The sequence below is a fragment of the Haliaeetus leucocephalus genome, unplaced genomic scaffold (assembly GCF_000737465.1).
Source record: "Haliaeetus leucocephalus isolate CR32 unplaced genomic scaffold, Haliaeetus_leucocephalus-4.0 Scaffold135, whole genome shotgun sequence".
NCBI lineage: Eukaryota > Metazoa > Chordata > Aves > Accipitriformes > Accipitridae > Haliaeetus > Haliaeetus leucocephalus.
The window spans coordinates 2,265,690-2,287,443 of record NW_010972571.1 but is presented as its reverse complement, the minus strand read 5'-3'; the positions used below and the strand labels follow the sequence as shown (position 1 = coordinate 2,287,443).

Here is a 21,754-nt window from a genome sequence, read left to right as displayed (position 1 = left end):
TGTCCAGTTTTGGGTTCCCAGTACAAGACCAAATATTGACATACTAGAGTGAGTCCAAAAGAGGCCACCAAGATGATCAGGCACTGGAGAACGTAATGCACAAGGAAAGGCTGAAAAAGTGGGTATTTTTCCACCTTAAGAAGAAAAGGTAAGGGAAGGATATTGCTGTCTTCAATAGCCTAACAGAAAAATGTAGAGAAAACAGAGCTAAACTCCTCTTCAGGGTGTACAGTGTGACAAGATGTACTGGGCGCAAGTTGTAACAAAAGAAATTGTGATTAGAAATCAGGAAATGAAAGTCATCACGAGGCTGATCAAACAGCGGGACAGGCTGCCCAGAAAGGCTGTAGAATCGCCATCCTCGGAGATGTTCAAAATTTGCCTGGACATGGCCCTGAGGAAGCTGAGCTAAATTGGCCCTGCTTTAAGTAGGTTTAGGTTGGGTGGCTTCCAGAGGTCCCTTCCAATCTTACATTATTCTGTGATTAATAAATAATAAGTGAAGACTGTAAAATCTGAGAATCCACCCAGCATGTGATTCCAACTGGATATTACACAGGAAATGGTGAACTTGAAGGGTAAGTTAAACTAAGCGGCCAACCATCCCTGAAGCTGCTTAAATAAGATAATTTTACAGTTTAGAATACTATTTGTAATTTTTTCTGTTTAAACAGAGCTTGAACAACTTTCTCAAAAGAGCTTATCATAAACCTAGCATAGGGAGGGATTTTCTTTTATGCTAGGAATATGCATACATCCATGCTACTTTGGGGTTTCTTAAAGATTGCAATTGGTATAATTTACTCTTACTTTTTACTGTAAGTAGCAACAAGTCTTTAGTTTTCTTTGATTATATTGAGCAGAGGGCTGGTAATCTATTGCTGGCTATGTAAATACAGACAAGAGAAAAAATATTTCAAATATACCAAACCTGATCTTTAAGCATCTTAATTAGAATTTTTTTAGGCATATAAACAGTATTAGTATCAATAATGCATAAATAATTTGGAAAAAATGTTAGAGTTGTATTTGATTGTAGTTACAGTGTTTGATGAAATTATGTCAGCCTGAAAAACACTACAATTGATCTGGTAATGCTAATGTATGTTTCTTTTCAAACGAAAATCAAGTTGCAAAGGCTATAGATAGTAAGCTAAAATTTCATGTAGAACTACTGAAGCAGTGAAATGATTGTACCTTGAATATCAACATTTATTACATAAACAGAATCATGTAAGTTATTCTTAGTAGCTCTTTCTTTTTCATTGGAGAATACTTATTTATCAATGTTTATGCAGACACATCTGTTAATGTATCTGGGACATGTAGTCAGTTATAAATTTCTTCTCTTTATAGATATCTTTTAAATCACTTACAGTTAATATTTTTAAATGAATCTAAGATGTATGCTCAAACAGTACATAACTGTTATATTAAAACATATTTCCCTGTAAAAGATATCCTAACTGTCATTATTAGATATCAAGTAATAGTCTCAAGAGGAACCAAACAGCTGTATTTAATCAGAGCATTTCATTGTATTGTTGCTGTATTGCTTGTTAGTGAGAATGGTTCAATAAACAAAAACTAATCCACCAGAATTAAAATCATGACAGAATTATAAAATAGTGGTCTGGGAACTGTAACCCAGCATTGTCAGGGAAAAAAAATACTCTCTTGTATTTACATCATGTCAGTAACACAGTTTCTCATAGGGACCTACAGTTCTGATGCATTCAACTTTTTCTGGTGTTAATTAGGTTTAAAAGATGAAGCTCCCATTCACTGTAACAAAATATTATTTCATTGTATTATGTTTATGATTTTGCATTATGATTTCATTAACTTCTCTCAGAAATCCATTAATCTCTTTCTTATTGTTTTCATTGTCACCATTACACAATGATACTTTCATTAATATTTTCAGAAGTGCCTGAAAATGTAATCATTAATGAAATCATAGTTCCAATGGGGGCAGCTCTTGACCTTTTGTTATATTTAAGCTTATGTTTTTTCTAAGCCATATTTTATAGCTTTGATCTATCTGATCCAATAACATTGAGGCATTCAAAAACTTCCTAATTACAAATGAATGAAAGTGATGTGGACTGTCAATCTAATGGAATTAAAGAGTTATGAAACAAATAGAATGTGTATCACATTCCTATTCTAAAAAAAGCCCAATCAAATACATGCTAGTGAAATAAAGGAAATTCAATTACGACAGACCAGAAGCTTGCATTATCAACAGTCTAGTGCAATCCCACAAAACAGGAAGGAAAGCAAAAAAGGAAATGTTCTTTTTAAATCCACTCTATGAGAATATTAAAAGTTATTACAAAAAAGAATCTGTTTCAATCTAAAGAGTTATTAAAATAATAATAAAATAATTCTTTAATTTAATTTAGAGTAAAATTTTATATTTTATCAAAATACTTTATAAACATTAACTCAGATAAGTCTAATCATCCTTCAGCTGAAGATAAAGGGAATCTCTTCAGTAGGCATTAGATTGAGGTCAATCACTGAAATTTACAGATAGAGATGCTTAACCCTAGAAAAGTCAAAGCAGTCATCTAGCAAACAACAACTAAACCAAATTTATTAGAACAGAACTTCTGGCCTTTCTGTTCTAATATACTCAGATGACTGCTGGTACCATCAATTAGCTTGAATCATAGAATCATAGATCATAGTATCATAGAATGGTTTGGGTTGGAAAGGACATTAAAGATCAGCTAGTTCCAACCCCCCTGCCATGGGCAGGGACACCTTCCACTAGCCCAGGTTGCTCAAAACCCCATCCAACCTGGCCTTGACCACTTCCAGGGATGGGGCATTCACATCTTCTCTGGGCAACCTGTTCCAGTGCCTCACCACCCTCACGGTGAAGAACTTCTTCCTTACATCTAACCTAAATCTACCCTCTTTCAGTTTAAAGCCATTACCCCTTGTCCTGTCACTACCTGCCCTTGTAAAAAGTCCCTCCTCTGCTTTTTTGTAGCCCCCCCTTTAGGTACTGGAAGGCTGTGATAAGGTCTCCCCGGAGCCTTCTCTTCTCCAGGCTGAACAACCCCAACTCTCAGCCTGTCTTCATAGGGGAGGTGCTCCAGCCCTCTGGTCAACTTCGTGGCCCTCCTCTTTGGGGAGCAGAGCCAACAATGCTTGTTTTTCATCACCTGGATGTCCTGCAAGGGGTGTTCGTATGTACGCATCAAAAAATGAGAGTAGGCTCACATTGCTTTCTTTCATTTGGGAACATTAGTGGAAGCACTGCCTGACCAGTAATTTTTATGAAGGATTGAGGAACTAATAACCGATGTCCTCTGAGTTGTCAATAATGTCATCAGATTTAGTTGAAAGGAGCAATTTGTATCAAAAGCTAGCAAGTACCTCCTTACATGCAGAGGAGAGGGCATAAGTATAGGAAAATCAGGATACAAGTGAAATATTACACAGCTAACACTCTAGCAATTGAAAGCTCCTTAGGGCAAACAATAAGGAAGTTTAAACTAAAAAAAAATTAGGGATGTCCATAGAATAAGAATAGCAGATTAAAATTGGAACAAATTCTTTCTCATCAGACTACTAGGACACACTGAGCCATCAGTTAGTAGTGAAGGTCCTCCTACACTGGAGGACCACTCTTTCCCTTTGAAGCTATGATTATAAGCATACCAAGAATTGCCAGCACCGTGCTGTCCTTCAGGACTTCCATGGAACCTGAGCACACAAAGTAGATCGCTTGCAGGGCATCTCCCTGCCGGAGGAGGTATTCCCCAGGAGCACAGAAGGAGGTTTTGATATGCAGAGACAGAGACCTGAGGCAACCACGGCTGGCACACTCAAAAAGGGAGAGCTGCAAAATCTCCTTGTTCAAGTGCATGGTGATGTCTGAACGCAGCTCGTCCGGGAAGTCTTTTAAAAGCTGTCCAAAAAAGAGAAAAAGGGAAGAACAAGAGAAAAAGTGTAAAATAATTTGTTTGCTCTTTTGCAGAAGTGATCTGATTTAGTAGTGCTGTACATGTCATACTGCTGCAAAGAGTTCCCTTTGATTTTTTCTTATCCTCTCGATAAGACATGGGCTATGTCTTAATAAATCATTACACTGATAAACACTGATAAATTCAAAGAAAAATCATGAATAAAAATATGCCTTTATACAAAACCAAGAAAAAAAGTCAACAACACTATGTGTAGGAATTCCTCCTAATGCACAATTTAACCTTGTCCAATTTCTTCTCAGCTGTTAGAACACAGTAGGCTGTTCAGGTATATACCACTGTATACAGTGGCGTATACAGTGAAACAGAACAAAAATGAACTTAGTTTAGGTTTTCTTTAAAATGCTTGTATAAAATTTATCAATAGGCTATATTGCTTCTTCTATGGTAAAACCACTGGAAGAGGAATAAAGGAATGGAGATAAGGTATATGTTCAGTGGAAGAACCTATGGAAACTAGAAGACCCTAAGGTCTTCCTATTTTTCCTTGGTCTTAATTTTAAGCAAACTCCCAATGTAGCCTGGCCAACACTTATGATATCTACATATGTTTTACAGAAGAACTGCTGCAGGATGACAACATTGAGAGAAGCACCTTTCTGCTCAGAGACAGTCTTGTGGGAATGACATGTAACTGCTCAAATCATCTTTCCTTTTGTCAAGGCACCACAAAAAATTCAGGTGGAGCTTTTAAAAAAAGTGTTTAAGTGGTTTTAGGTGTCAGTCCCATTGATGCAAAGTATACTGCCTGCCTATGGGCAGAGCTCTGGACTGTGCAAGCTGCAAGCCCACAAGCACAGTTTTCTCTGTAGTTTGAGGGGATCTGGGATCTGAGCAATGCAATCAGCCAACACTTGACCCAGTGGGCTTAGACAAAGCCGTTTGTGGGTGGGAGGAAAATCATGAAATACTAATGGTCTCTCCAGAGGCTGCTGTTGTAGTACAGCACTCACTTTCAGTGCAACTAAAGGTACAGAAGGTACAGAAGCTGCAGAAGGTGATCCTTAACAAAATCTAGGAAAGCTTTGATGTCTAAGTGTTTTTTGTACCTTTGTAAATCTTTCTGTTGCTAGGATGCTGCTGAAAATCCCATTCTTTGTGCTGTGCACACCACAAAGAGAATTTATCAGGAAAAGAATGCTCTCAAACCCAAATGTTTCTGCTTATTTCCACATTATCTTTAGAGGTCACTGAGTTTTATAATGACATTTATAACAGGAACTCTGAAGAGAATGGTTCATTCAAATAACACTCCAGCAGAGACAAGCCATTATTTCTTCTGGAGTATAGTAATACATAACCTGGATAAGTCATTTAAAACGAGCAAGCAACAACACAACCAGAAATCTGTCTTTTGATTTCACTCTCTGCAATATTTTAAAATATAGGGAAATAAATAACATCATAAAAATTCAGGCCAAACCTGAATGTAATACTGTTTACAGTATTACAAAGAAGAAAAGAAAATGAAAGAGGGAGGAAAGGGCAGCAAAGTCCCTCCCTTAAAAAGACACCTAAAAAACCCAGTAGATTTTTTGTTTGCTGAAAAGCAAAACTGCTCACTGGGGTGTTTCTGCTGGCATCATCCAAAAGGTTTCTGATGAATGCCTCTTCAGCATTTGAGAATTATGGAGGATTTTCAATTTTTAATATATGATAGGATGTTCTAAACCAGATTTTTCAATAGCATACACTCTTCCTGGGATAACCCAGCTTTATTTTTAGATATGTTCTTTTTTATAGGTAACTTCACACAAAACACAGTATCACAAATGGAAAATCACCCACCCCCACCTGACTCCATAGGGAATCCATAGTCAAAACCATCAAACGGAAAATCACCCACCCCCACCTGACTCCATAGGGAGTCCATAGTCAAAACCATCAAACATACAACCTCCCTTGTTTGGTTACCTCATTGGAATCAATTCCATTATTGACAGACCACGTGGTTTGGAAATATTCAAGCATCCTTTGCTTTAGCTGCTGTGGCAGGTGATGGACCCGTATAAAGTCCTTCAGATCCTTGGTTCTTGTGTGATAAAGGGACCACCTGGAGTACATCCTCTGAATTATGGCAGTGACATTGCCAAACACCAAGGCGTGCATCAGAGCTAGGGAGGACAGGAATTACGCGCAATGTGGAGTGACTTGTTGATCATTAAAATGTAACACAGAAAATAAACAGGATCTTCACAGAAAACCAGTTTCGTGATTGAGAGATATAATGAAGCTTTTGAATATAAGACTCCATGAGTAATATACAGTAGTACTCATATGATTATTCATTTCAGTTTTTTGCGTCACTAGCAGTCACAGTCATGGAACAGGTTAGAACCACATCTGATGCTGTTTAGTCAGGGTACCAAGCAAAAGAATGCCCAAGACAAATTAAGTTCATAGTCTAAGAAAAAAGGAAAACAGACGAACACATGTAGGCAGGCATGCTCAGGAAATAATGAGAAACTATTAATCAGTATGAAAACTAGACTCAAACAGTCAGTTAGCAACTACACAGAATGTAATAGATTTCAGAGAACTCATATAAATAAAATAATTACTTATGGGGACCATGTGTAGTGGGATGAGATTACAAACAATATTTAGAGATGTATCATATTCTGGGGAATAAGATGTAAAAAAAAAAGACAGAAAAAAACCATTGTAAAGCAGAAATTCAGGTTAAAAATAAAAGATATGTTCAAACTGACAATCTGATTTCTTATGTTGCTTGGGAATGTCAAATATGGTGTGAAATTGTTTATCAGAAAGTTCTGGCATCCTGGAGTTTGCCTGCAATTAGAGACTGGCTTGGGAATACAGACCAGCAGCAAAATTGAAGAAATGCTTACAGGTACAGGTCATCTGGGTTTATCTGTGCAGAAATGTGCTTGCTGATAATCAGTGGGAAAGATCACTGCTAGATTGTCTGTCATGTGGTATTGATCTGAGGTATATAATATACACATTTACAAATTGTTTATTGAAAAAACTATTAAAGAGCTTGATTATTACTCTTACGGGACATTTATCTTTATAGTGCTTGAAAGAAAGCAGACAGACTCCTCAGAGTGGCAAGGAATCAGTTTATAAACATGACAAACAAGATGTTGACCTTGTATGGCAAATTACAGAAGTCCAGCATGAGAGGAAAGGCAAGGGGGAACTGGAGGAGGAAAGGATGCATTTTGGTGGCTAATAATGCTTTTACATGGTAGAAACAGGCAGAACATTCTTTAGTTTGGGGTGTTGAAAGTTTTTACAGGTTGAGTAAAACACAAAGAAGCTAGTAACAATATCTATGTCTTTATCATGAAGGGATTGCAGGAAAACAGATAAGCACTGCAATATGATGTAGTTCCCCAATACAGTATGCATTCTTGTAGAGGTGATCTAATGATATGATTAAGTCAATATGAGTCCATTAGTAGAAGAAGATAAATGAAAAGCAGGGCAGAAAGAAAAGGATCAGATATGAATATTAGAAAGAAAAGTAAGCATAACTGGAAATTTATTTCTAAGAATAATCAGCTGGATCAACTAGGTGTTGTTCCTGATGGTGCAGTGAATTGCTAAGTCAATAATGTCAGAAGCTTGGGCAACAAGATGTGAGGAACTGGTGTAATACTAGATACAGGATATTATAATAGAAATATGGCAGCTAGGGCTGAAGCAATTCAGCCAGACATACCTAAATAGTGTAGCCTCTTTAAGGATGTGATAGTTTAAAAAAGGGGGAGGGATACAGCAATAGGTGGTGTATGGATGCATATGTAAAAATCAGGTGTGATATAAGTCTCCCAACAGGGTCCAAGGTTAGGAGCTGGACAGTGTAGAGATCTCCATGGTGTTATTATAGGCACAAATACCATCAAGAATATTATTATTATGGGAGAATCTGTCTTTGCATATGTACATTGGAAGACAACTGCTACTGGTGATGACAAGCTATTCCTGGCTGTGATAGGCATTAGATTTCTTTACCAAATAATCACAGACCCACCCTACTTCCTGTGAGAAATCTATTAATCCATTCTCTAAAACCAAGTAGGACAAGTTAAAAACTTCTAGGAACTGTATTTCATAAAGTTGCCCTGATTTTAATGGGTATTCTAAATTATATTTTTTTTTGCTTAAGGAACAGAGGAACACCTTTGATCCCAGAAAGCACTGGAGCTACTAGAATGGGTCTCCAGTCTTATAAATACAATACTGCGCATCCTTTACTCAAAGAATATGGAGAACACAAGACAGCACGTGGTGTGGTCATCTGCAGCAGGACAGGTCTGATTAATATCTCACAGATACTGGGTATCCTAGGAATTCTGGTTAAATTTTAATATGTAACTTTTCTTTCCAAATTTAAGAAGAAATACTGTATAGAATAAGATGTTTTATCTGCACAATATTACTTGTCTTAAATTGTAATTTCAAGTTCATGCAAAAGAAAAATTAATACCAAGAGGCAGGTAAAAATTTGGCTTCAACTTTCTTTAAGGTTGCAATAAATTTACTTCATTCTTTCAGTTTGCAGTGACACACATTAAAGAGGTACAGACGAACTACTGATAAACTAAATCATGCTGTCTGTTACACCTGAAATTTCATAAAATAATGGCTTGTTCTAAAAACTGTAAAAAACTTACATCAATTTTTCTCAAGACTTCACTTTCCACTAGGGTATTTTAAAATTAAGTATCAGCCAAAATGGTACATCAAAATGTGTTTTCAGAAATGAAACAATATTATGCCCTAAAGTACACAGACTAGTACTTTATTCCTAATACAGTTTTCTGAGGCATGCTCACCAGTCTGTGCTATATGATGCTAACTCCTTTAAGTTTCCTTGCTCTGCTGATTTTCTTAAATAGCATCTAAAATACAATTCCTCAGGAAAATACCTGCAAAGAAATCTGCTCTGCTTTCTTACCTGGATATACCTTGTTCACTGGACCCTCCCAGATGTAAAGTCATTCTTCTACCTGCTTGCCTATGAGTAAATTTGCCTTTCAGTTTTCAGTTCCTTCTTACTATGTTCAGTAGACTAGTTCTTGACAATTTATTCAGTGCACAAGAATATTACTTCTACCGCTCAATAATATCAGAAATGTAAAAGAAGTTGTTACAACTGGAATAAATAAAAGTATAGGATACTTTTATATTCTACTCTATTAATTTTGTGAAAGCTCTGCCATATCAAAGTGAATTAAATATTCAGCATTGCCTTACACAGGATATCTCTTGATATCTTGATAGAAATGAAAACTCCTTCCTTCATTCCAACAGATTTTACGTAGTGAAAGCCCCAAAGCATAGAGACCACTTTGTATTTTAAAACTATAATTTTATGTTAATAGCAAAAGCAATTAATGAGCTGCTTGTGTTTTTGTGACATCATCAAAATCAAAATGATATCATTCTTGGATGATTCATTATATTATTGCCACTCATTTTCAGGACTGGGAAAAATGACAATAATTCATTGAGCACTTTTTATACCACTTGATGCTGCAAATATATAGTTTACTGGTCATTCGTCATGTTCCCTGGCTTTCAAGTGTCAGGTTGCCGATTTATTTTTGCCCAGGAAAATTTATTCTGCAAAGCTGACAACCAGTGCCTTACTGACGAGCCCTGGAGAAATACCTACTAGTATTTCCAGAACAATCAGGCAAGCAGAAAAAAAATATGAAGGGGGCAGTACTCCAGTGGTGATTTGCTTTTACCCTTCACACCCACTGTGACATCTTTGAGTTGTATGAGGTACACACTATGAAATAGCACAGCTGAATTTTTGGGGGAGGAAGACGAAGGTGAAGAGAGAGCTGCAGGTACTTTCTCTAGTGGCCTTGGCTTACCAAGCTCGACAGGTGTCACCAGCTCACTGGTTGTGCCCAAGTGCCTCAGCAGAAAGAAGGTGACCCTAAATGAGCACATGGCTTTCCCCAACAGTACGACTAGGTAAGTAACAGAAACAAAAATGCTACTAAGAGCTCCAAATATGACAAAACCAATGCATTTTGATTCTAATCTGAAGCAGTGATATGGTAAAATTTACTTAGTGATAATTCAACTGCTTTTTGTTCATGATAGAGTCACCTACGGCTCACCAAACAGTCCTCCTGGCTCTGTCCTGTCTCTGTTGTCTTCTCTCTGGGCTGGTCCTTCAGATGAGGATATGCACCAGCTCACAGCCAGATTCACTGGTGGGCTGCCCACCTCCCCTCACCGTCATTCCCAGGGCTGCTGTGGGGACTGAGTTGGAGCTGAACGTGCACCTATTACCTGGCTGACTGGAAAAGGGCCCGGCATGTAACCAAAATCCCCTGGCCCATGGCTGGGCCACACTCACTGACAATAACGTGAGTTTGCGTTTTACTGTGTGACAACTGTCTTTTGTTGCCATAAGCGATCAAATGGTTAGAAATGTGTCTGCCTAAGAGGTTTTATCTAGTGCAAAACCAACAAAGTTATTTCCTTCTTTTGCAATTTTGAATTAAACCTTCTGTTGTGTTTTTTTTTTTTTAAAGAACCTTAGCAAAATTTCAGCTCTTATTCTACTTGTCCCTACCCCCCCAAAACATTTTACATGATGCTTAACATTTGTACCTACCCCCAATCAGCATTGTGCAAATGGAGAAGATCTTTTCAGCATCGGTGTTGGCTGAAACATTTCCAAATCCAACACTGGTGAGGCTGCTGAGAGTGAAATACAGGGCAGCTATATAGGCACTTCTGATTGATGGGCCTCCTAGTGTATTATTCTCATAGTAAGGAGACTCAATACGTTTTCCTAGCTCATGAAGCCAACCTGGAAAACAAAGCATAAAAAGAACTATTAAGGATTACTGACACAATGAAAACTACACATTCTGTAAAACAAAATAATAAAAAAAAATATTTAGAAGACACTGCATTCTTCACACAATTCCAAGAATAAAAAGAACATTAAACTGTAGGAATTTATACAGCACATTAAGTACTGTGTCTCTGGAGTATTTATTTTTATGCATGATTATTTATGAAAAGAACTGTATTTCTGTATGGAAAGAAAGTGTTTTTAAGCTGCATATTATAGGCCTAATTAGATAATTCACAAAATCCATTAAGGCTCTGAAAAGAAAAAAATCATCACCTAATAACACTGCAGCAAGAATGCAAAATCGATTTGATTCTTTCCATTAATTAATGCTTGGAAGGCTTTTTGAGATTCTAAGACTAAATTGTTATAATAATAATTATATATTTAGAGCTTTTTACTTGTTTCTTTTTACAGTAGAAAAGATTCAAACAACTAAACATAACTTACAAACCAGAATTAATTTTCAAAAGATGCTTCAATAAGTATTTTCTAAATTGTTCATTTAATCTTTCCTTTCATTTTGCTAAATGAGTCCATGTGTGCTAGAGAAAGTAGAATTAGCTACTGCCTCATAGATATTTAAAAAACAACGACAAACCAATAAAAAAACCCCAAAGCAACAAACCGGGAAAAGGTATGCAGTCCCTCTTTTGAAAAAGGAAAACAAACAACCTGAATGAATTGCATAAACACAATGCTTCACAAAAAACAAGATAGGAAAAAAAGGTTAAAATTCAATTTGCGTGCCCAGTTTTGCCCGCTAAGCAGTTTGCTTGGGAGATTGGGAATCTTTCCTGGATATTCAAGGAGAACTGCCAAAACAATACATTCCTGGCAGGCAGAGTTTTATGTTAGAAAAATTGTTTGGGGGTCCCTGTGTTGTAAACTGAGACCTGACAGACTGAATCACCTCCTGAAGCTTATTCTCTCTCTGCTTCATTCAGCATCCATTTCTTCATTTTGGATGAATCCAAGTATGAACAGGAGGAAATCCCCTTGTACAAAATATCTGCAGAAGTAGGGGTACAGATTTAAAGTATCTGTCCCAGCACTTCCAAAGTTGGGGAAAAAGTATGTAAGAATTTACTACCCACAGCAGAGTTGTTGAGCCACGGCTGAGACCGTCCTCAGCTCCATACTCTCTCGCATGCTCTCCTACAGAGAAAGCTAAGCCAGAAGGGCTGGGTAATGACAGCGTAAGGTCTAGCCATGACCCTGCTGACCCACTCTATGCAGGCCAGTGAATTTAATCAAAAGCATAAATGAAAGTGCTCTGCATTGTCATAAGACAGCAGTACTGAGTGGGCTGGTTTACCTTGCCAACAGACAAGAAAGCATATGAAAATTGGCTTGATTTTGCCTTGATGGAAAGTCTTAATCCTATAAGGCTATTTTATATTTGTGGCTCCCAATTATTTAAAATGAAAGAAAAGCAAAACGAAAAAAAAAAAAAAGCCTAACTGAACCTATACCAGTTCCCTCTGTGCGCACTACTGTTTCTCTGAGATTACACTACATTTCCCCAACAATAATATGGCCCTTTGTACAGTGAATTTCATTCCTATGCTCATGTTAGGGACTGTAATCCTACACATTAAAGAATAAAGAATAAAACCCTAAGAAAATCCCTGGCAGAGAGTAGATAGAGTTAAAGAAAAGTCTATCTAAACCTAATGTAAAGAAATATAATCACAAAGTTCAACATCAGGTTTTGAAAGTATTCTAGTCATATAAAGAACTGAAAAACTGAAACAAATTAAATAAGTTATTTTAAATAACTGTAACTGATGTGTCAATACTGAAATAATGCCTCTTAGGAGAAAAATCTCTTTCCTGGGAGTGTTCAAAAAGCCGCTGATTCTTGGCCTCTGTATTCCCATTTTTCTGCCTTTTGTTATCTGAATGAATTTCACATTCATTGTTCCTGGTGGTTATATTGCATCTGACTGCAAGTTTCTCCACCTCAGTTTCAGCTATCAAACAAAAATAAAATTGAGTTTACCTCAATGTAACTTTATATGAAACATTATGGGCCTCACTTTCAGACTAAGGCATTTTCAATGCTATCCAGAAAAGGTGGATGCCTCCATTCTTTAATTGACAGCTATACGTAAACAACACACTTTATGTTCAAGGTCATCAAGTATAACACCCAACCCTACTGAAACATCATTGTTCCTAACGGAATGCATTACTGCTACTAGAGGTAAGGTACAAAAATAAATGCCTACATTGTATCAAACAGTAGAAGTCCCAATAATATTTCTAATATAATTCTACTACCAAGGTACCAAATACAAAAGTAGCATTTTACAGTTGCTAACAAGCAGTTCTGGCCAGGACACCAATATCTGAGATGAGTTCAGCACTCGGTGCACAGTTCTGTGGCATAACAGGGTCAGGCAAATGATCTTAATAAGATGAATGGCTTATCACTGAGCTACAACAGTAGTGGTTAGCAATTATTAGCAATTGTTAACAACTGCTAAAAAAATGCCCACTATAAAGAAAAGCTATTGGGTAACTTTCTTTAGAGATTGACCATGAGACTTGTAACAGAAAATGTATATCTAAAAGTGAAAACCCAATAAATATATTTCTCTGATTTGTAGCTAAGGAGATGTTTACAGCTTCTCATTTCTATTTTGGCTGTTAGTGATGATCCTAATCAGGACCTTTTGGAGAAATTATATAGGATGATGTTTCAGCCAAAGTATACCAAATGGTGCAAGATCTTCCAGATCAACTATACTGCTCAGATTTTTGTTGATAGGGCTACATTTATTTTCCATTTGGGGGTAGAGACAAGGTACTGTTGCTGTAAATACTTTCATTAGCCAATGGAAATAGTCATAAGGTAGCATGATTGACTACCGCCTTTTACTTTTTTGGTTCCTGTAGGTAACAGCTCTCAGCAGATTCTCTGGCAAACTTGAGTAATTAATTTCTGCCCTCAGGGAAGAAGAGAAAAATAAATATACGTTGTAGTCAGAGGGAGCTTCCTAGAATTCAGCATTATGAATCTTGTCTGGTCCTGAATTAGCATTATCTAGATATAGCTCTGTGACTTCGAAAACATTTTTAAGGACCAATTAGCATAATTAAGAGGAAGATTTTTCAAAGGGAAAAAGAGCACTTAAGTAATCAAGTCCCATCGGAAAAGCCGGTAGGAATTGGATATCTAGCTTCATTAGGCTACTTTGAAAATTGCTAGAAGAATCTGTATTGAGTTTCATTTACCTGTATCTGGGAAGTGCTCAAGTACCAGCAGAAACATAATCAAGCATTTAAGCATCCTTAGATGACATACTTTATAACCGGATGTAAAACATATTATGTCGTTTACTGGACATCCAGAAACTCAATCTTCCCTCAGTTTGGTGCTTCAACTGCATTGAACGGGTACATCACTCCCTATAATTTGCAGATTCATTCTATAATGCTTAGATTTTCCTTATATGCCGGACACTTAACATACAAAAATCTTATCTGGTACTTCAACAACTTAGAAAATAGTTGCATTTTCTAATGCATTAATTACCTACAGCATTTATTGTATAAAATAGACAAACATTTTTTCCAGTTAAAAAGTAGACCAAAACTCTCTGGTTTATTCTGCACCAGTGTGAGGAAGTGCAAAGACGTATGGATGAGGAGTATCTCTTAGAGCATCCCTGAATGTCTGAAAGTGGGAATGGTTCCCCAATAGACCAGTGGTGATGTTAGAAGAGAAAGGGTGGGACAAAGGGCCACCTTCTCTCAGCTGTGGTTCCATATCAAATTCAGGGACTTTTAAGTATTCCTAGGGGAAATGCAAAGGTAGAAAAGACTCTTTACTCCCACATCATCACCTTTTTGTGTTTAAACAGTATTTGAACCTCATTTAGGGCCAAACCATACTTGGCTTTTTCATGCTAGTGAGGAAAGAGAGTAATCAATGTAGGGAAACAGCTGATAGTAGGGAAAAAGAATAAGTAATAAGTAATGCTGGGGTAAACTAAAGGACACTGTCAAGTGTGGGTTATCTTTAAGGGCTAGGTTTCAGGCTGAGTTATGTTTTTCCTGCTCAACTGAAAAACTCTGGAGCTCTAAATGAAAGCACAAAAGCTGGCAATGGCTTTATTAGATGCCACGTCTTCTTTGTACTTCTCCAAAACCTAGAACTGTACCTTATGAAATAGCAGGCAATACAAAACCATCTAAAACCAAACAAAACCTAGAAATACTGGCAAACAAAAGACAAAAAGTATAAATAAGTCACTAAATACTGAAAGATAATAACAAAAAAATGTGCTGAACTGGAGCACATACAGCCTTCTGACATAAATAGGTTGTAACTTTTAACACAGAAGTCAGTATATACTAATATATGTTGCAGTGAACAGTTCAGGGTCATTAAGGAAAAGATAAAAACTATAGAAGACAAATTAGATCTTTCTTCACTGGAATGCATTTTTAAACAAAAATCACCGTGTGCCCGAGAGCTATGTTGGTTCCCACTGCAGCAGTCCCTGGTCACTGCTGATAGCTTCTCATTTCAGATCTAGAGTCAGGCAGTGAGGAGCTGGAGGTTTTCATGGGAAATCACACCACACTTTCACTACATAGCTGCACATTTCGATTTGCAAATGATATCTCATATTTCCATTTTAAATGGGAGAAAACTGTCACAAAGATCCCACTGATCTCAATGAAGTCAAGATTTTAGCTTGTATCTCTCTACTCTGTTTCCTTGAAATATTAACCTCCAAAAAATAAACCTTATGGCAAAACAGTTGCTAAGATAGAACAAGTAGACAAATTCCCTTCTTTTTATGTAAAAACACTGAAGATTAGTCTCTGTGAGATAGATTTTACATGTCCAAATCACTTCCATCAACTGTCCACGTTGCTTCTTCAGAATGTGTCACAGTTAAAGAGCATTTGAGGAGGGGAGACAAGAGCTTATATTGTATTTGAGATAAGATGTTACCATCATCTTCTATAACAGTATAATAAATATATTCTACCTTATCAAAACCTAATTAACATTCATTAAGCATTAAAACATTAGGTTTGCTTTTAAAATTACTTCCAAAGAATTTTGCACAGCTACTGTCTAGTTGTTTCTGACTGATACAATGAATTCAAAATTTAGAGGTATATAAGAAGACTAAATCATTTTCCTTCTTCCAGTGTGCATGACTCCATGTTATTGAATAATCATTGCCTCTGTTCTAATGGTGATTACTCATTTAAGGTATTCAAGTTCTTCTCAAGATTGTCACAGCCTTTTCTATCCCTGTCTAGGCAAAAAGTTTTTGACATCTGCAATTTTTTCCTGCTAAAAAATTTGCATTTTTTTCCCAGACTATTAATACACTAAACAGCACCATTCCTACTACTTAATCCTGTGGAACATTGCTGCTACCCTTTCATTATCACAAAACCGGAACATTTGTTTACAGGTTTGATCTGTGATGGAATTTTGCCTGTTATGTTTGGAGACACTCCCAGGTACCAGAGCAGATGGTTTAAGGATTAAAGACCCCTAGAGATGACAGGAGCAATCATACTTTCAACCACTGCTTCTGGATAACTGTAAATGTGGCAGACCTTACTGCACCAGGTCACAAATAAAATGTGAACCAGGCTTTTCTTTCACACAGATTAGAAAAAATATGTACTAAAAATAGAAAACCCCACAGTCCTGAAGTTGTCATACAGCTGCAGGTTCTAGGAGTGTGAAAATGCAGCTCCATCATGTGTGCCCAAATGACATTATTGCACAATGGTAAAATACAGAACATGAGTTTATGCTTTTCAAAATGAAGAGAATAAATAAATGTTATATGTGTAAGAGGAAACTGAGGTGCATCTATACGATGTGTCAACAAGTACAGGCTACAAAAGAACGGCTCTGGCCTAGAGGCTATATTTGAAAAAGAGAATTAACTGGCATTCAAAATAAGTAATAGTTAAGTGGTATTGCATGAAATTTAGTCTAGAAAGACTTCAATATAAGTACAACAGACATAAGCATAATGGCTGCATGACAATGAGGAACCTTTAGCATTAATCTACTCCCCTTGGTCTTTATTTTGCTAGCACACTTTCCTGTAAACAGTAGACACCTAAAATGAGAAAGAAAAACAAATATGGTAAAGGAAAGACATTAACATTTTTCGCAAGCACTGAAAATCTGCTTAAAAATATTAAAGTCATTCCCAAAATAATTTATTCTAAAAATGTGTTTTCTTATTTTTACATTGTTAAATATAGTTCTTCACAGAGTATATCCTTTATTATGATGGATTTAATTATATTTTTTTTCCTTAAACTAGAAAGACACATAACACAGGTATGAATGAGAATGATAGTGTGACAGATCTAGAGGAATATCTACTGCATTCAAATCCACATAGTCAAATTTTGTGGAGTGAAATTCTTGACATGACCTTGAAAAGAAATAGATTTAACTTCAACCATACGAAACATAGTTTTATCTCCAATGCCTGTGGCTGGAGTCCTTGTGGTAGGGGCACACAAAGCTACTCAAGGCTGCCCTCTGTGACCCTGGGACCAGAGCCCAGGCACCAGCCACGCTGCCTGGGAAGTGCCATGCATGCAGCAAGTGTGGGGATCAGTGCTTCGGATCAATGCGTGGCAGAGGTATCTACCCTCCACAGTCACAGCATCACCTTGGTCTTTCCTTTGCAACACACTAACTGTACATTTTTAAATCTAATTTATGTCTGTTTTAATATTTACGCCCATTTTTCTTTGTCTGGGTCATAATCCTTGGTACCATTCTGGTGCATTCATTGCATTAGTTTATCCAGATAATGAAGAGTTAACTATGTCAACCTTGTACAAGCAGATTATGCTTAACCCCTAGGCTCAGTGGACTTTTAAGTGCCAACAGAAGTGAGGCACATGGGTATTACTATGATGGAAACTACAGAAGACTTTCTACAGATATATATATAGATATATATATATCTATATATATACAAATTTATACACTTTTGCTTGATAAATGCCCACATTATAGACAATAAAAACCACCAAAAAATCCCTTTAACATCTAATCAAAGAGGAAAAAAAAAAGACCCCTTTCTATCAAGTACTCTATGCCTCTTTCTAGTAAGTAGATAAAATCTTTAGAGGGGAGAGGACAAATTTTGTAAGATTTCATGCTTCAGATCTGAGATGTTCATCTCTTTAAAGCCTAATGTATAAACTAAAAGAAAGCCTTCATCCATGTAAGTGCTATATGTATCATTTAAACCTCCATGTGAAATCATTAAGAGCATATTTTGGGAGCTTGCAAACAATGGCAATGACAAGAAATGTAATATTTTAAAATGAAAAGAAAAATAGTTGAGAATTTCAAAACCAAACCCTTCTCAGAAACAAACCTTGATGAGACATCTTTTCTCCAAAATTATACATGAGGATTCATGGGCAACAAATTTTAGGATTGTTGTCATACTAGAAGTTAAGTGAACACTAGGAACGGATAGAGTCAATAAAAATGCCATTTGACTTCCACTGCAGAGAAACTGGATAGAATTTTTATTACATCTCTTCCCAAATTAACAAATGAAGTAAGAGATGGGCATGAGCCAAAATCCAAGGCACAAACATGCTCCTAATAATGCTGAGATCTGGGCCATACCTTTGCATCTAGTTAATTTATTTATTATGGCTCAAATAAAAAAAAAATCAGAATTTGAACATATGTCAGATGAAATTGTAATCCTCTGCCAGACTTTGGAAATTCTACCACTGACTTTCGAGCATCTGTAACATCATCCAGAGAAAGTTTGAACTTGGACATAGAACAGTCAGAAAATAAAAGATAAAAATTGACAGTCCATGTATGCCCCACTGCTCCATGAGGCTTGAATACTCAAGATACACCAATCTCTGTAGTCAAAGGCACATGGGTGAAATGGTTACCTTCATATCTATCATCTGGTTCATTTTGAATGCCTGCCTTAAATGATGGAGTACCCTTTGCAGATACATTGACTGGTGTTCTTCTTGGACACTGATCTAGAGGAAACTGTATCTTTCCCTAGATCCTTAGGGAAAGTTTTTAACTGTCTAGACACATACAGTGAAACAGATGTTTTAAAGACTTTTAAAACCCCTGGAGTTTTCCAAACTAAAAGCATACGTCCTTTGGTAAGAGCGTTTTTAGATACAAGACCTTTGCCAGGTCTACCAAAAAAGAATTTAATTTGAAAGGTGACATCCTATGTAATTCTTTTGTAAGGCTGACTAATACCCTTTGTAAATAAATTGGCTGTTGTATTTCTAATTGAATATATACTTAGAACCTATCAAAAAAAAATTACATTTTGTAGAGCTTTAACTTATGTAACTCGACAAAGTCATAACAAGATATTGACCCATTGTGCTCACTGAAAATGAAGTTTTCATGGTGCAATAAATATTCAATGAACTAAGTAGTTTCAGGAAGGAGAGATGCTCAATCAAGGGATTAAAAAAAGAAAAAAATCTAAGATGTAATTGTAATGTTGCTGATAACAACAAAACCACAGCTGAGCCCATAGAAGTGCTGAAAATCTGAAAACTGAGCTTTAATTATCTGAAAAAACTCAACTCTAAATTGCAAGTATCACTGCTTAGAATAAGAAAGTACAATTTCTGTATTCTCATGGTAAAATTGATGCTCCCTTGGAGACACTGACAAAATTCCTTTGTGGGGAGCATTTAATTTCTTGTCATCAGCAAGGCGTGGTCTGTTAAATAATTTACATTTTCATTTTGGAAGGCCATAAGTGCAAGGAGAGATACTTTTTATCCTATGGGAAGCTTGTAATCCACCTCAGTGAAGGCACTATAGGTGCATGGATTATAATGCGATTTCCAAAGTCTCTCTGGTTGATCACTGCTGGGCACATTCATGGCTTGTAAGTGGTAGAGCAATAGGTCTGATATGAAATACTTGCAATGCTAGTATTTTATTAGAAAACAATGTTGGAAAGATATCTGTTAAAAAATATTTGGTTAGTCACAAGTAAGAACAGGGTGGGGTTCTGCAGCTCTTCCACCCAAATGCAAAATGCTACATAAACACTCCACAAAACACAATGTCCATGAATTACCAACAACTTCACACATTTCAAGCCCCAGTTTCTAGCCAGAACCTAACTACGTTCATGCATTAAACATTAACATTTCTAGATGAATTCCTACATTCTTTTGTCTGCAAAGTAAGGTTTTGCTCTTTTCTTTTCTCTTCTAGTAACAGGCTGCCCAGGGAAGTGGTGGTGTCACCATCCCTGGAGGTATTCAAAAAGCCAGTGGACAGGGTACTACAGGATATGGTTTAGTGGGCATGGTGGTGTTGGGTTAGTGTTGGCCTTGATGATCTTAAAGGTCTTTTCCAACCTAAACGATTCTATGATTCTGTTATGCTATTGGCTGGGACAAATCCCTAAGGACCAGACCAGCCATAGTTCCAGTCAGAGCCCCAAAGTATTTCTTAAGGTGGTCGCTAATTCATTTCTCCTTCACCACGGGGCAGAATATTCTCTTTCCAGAGAATGTATTTCATGTCTACCACTACAGTATATTCTTGTGAGAGAGGAAAGAAGGGAGTGGTATGGGGGGACATGTCCCTTTGAGCGAAGGTCCAAGGCAGTCTCCAAAAAGCTAGCTGATGCTCTGCATGACCATAATGGTTATTACTGGAGGACTTTTCCTCCAGGACCATTTGCCATGTGGAATGGGAACTGGATGGCTGAGCTTGTCCTACTTGGTGGGCCAGCCCTGCAGGTGGACTGGATGGGTTTTGGGTGGCTTGTCCCTCTCACCCTGACACTGCATTACTACTTTGCTGCCACATAAGGCTGCACAGTGCATCTCTGGGACACGCAGCTGGTATTCTGTAGATGTCTAAACAAATCAGACAGCTGCACAGCTCTTTTCTTCATACTGGTGAGGAAGACTCCAATATACCTTCACAGCAATCTCATAGTGTAACACAATAAAGATTCCCCTTTGTATCTGTACAAATGTAGAGATACATTTATACCAAGGTAGAGACCTGACTATACTACATATAAGAGCTATGTATAAGAATTTCAAGAGCTAACTCAGCAGATCTGCAAGGAACACATTCCTCTTGATATCTTATGACAATTCTCTGAACACTGATACTTAACTCTTGCATAGAAGCTCCAGCGTACATGGTAAGTGCGCCTGTATTCCTGCAGAACTAAGTCATAAATTCCTTCAGTCTCATTTACTGAGGAGTAGGTAAATTTAGAAAAGAAATGTACTGGAAACTTCTTCTCTGTGGTAAGCATGTACAGCTCTTTTCAATGGTAATTTGACGGATGGCTATATTTGGAGATGTGGGAGATTTAAATCTTTCTTGCTTTTGCGAGTCAGCAGATTTTTTTCCTCTTCCTCACTTCATTGAGAGGATGAGATGGGGATATATTCACTATCAACTTTCCATGACTGTGGCAGTCAATACATACAAAGCACTATATATAGTTTATTATTTTAATTAAACATTTTCTTTTTACTAGGAATAGTTTATCAACGGCTCTAATGCCATCAATATATTTGTAGTGAAGACAAATGCCTTCTAATATTTTTTTAACCATCCTGGTTTGTCCCCCTTGGAAAAAAAAACAAGATTTTTTTTTAGAGTTCTTAAAAGAAATTAGTAACAAAAGTAAATTAACTTTTTTTTGTAATATTGTATAGTGTTAATTTAATTTTTAGATTACAGGTAAAACATAGACGCCTAAACATACAGCTAATTTAAGAAATAAAATAGCAAGTGTATTATTAGAAGTCTATAAATCATTTGCAAATAATTTCCTTTAAGGAGATGGTCACACTGTCACTTCATAAAGAG

The 21,754-nt window shown here is 36.8% G+C and overlaps 1 protein-coding gene across 1 annotated transcript in view; it reads right to left on the bottom strand.

The window, feature by feature from the left end:
* KCNH8 (potassium voltage-gated channel, subfamily H (eag-related), member 8) overlaps positions 1-21,754 on the bottom strand; it is a 208,782-nt gene that overhangs the window by 37,827 nt on the left and 149,201 nt on the right. Inside the window, exons 8-10 of the mRNA XM_010585899.1 lie at positions 10,618-10,815; positions 5,919-6,118; positions 3,679-3,928 (exon numbers count right to left, since the gene is read on the bottom strand). Coding sequence (XP_010584201.1) covers positions 3,679-3,928; positions 5,919-6,118; positions 10,618-10,815 — 648 coding nt within the window. The remainder of the gene's footprint in view (positions 1-3,678; positions 3,929-5,918; positions 6,119-10,617; positions 10,816-21,754) is intronic.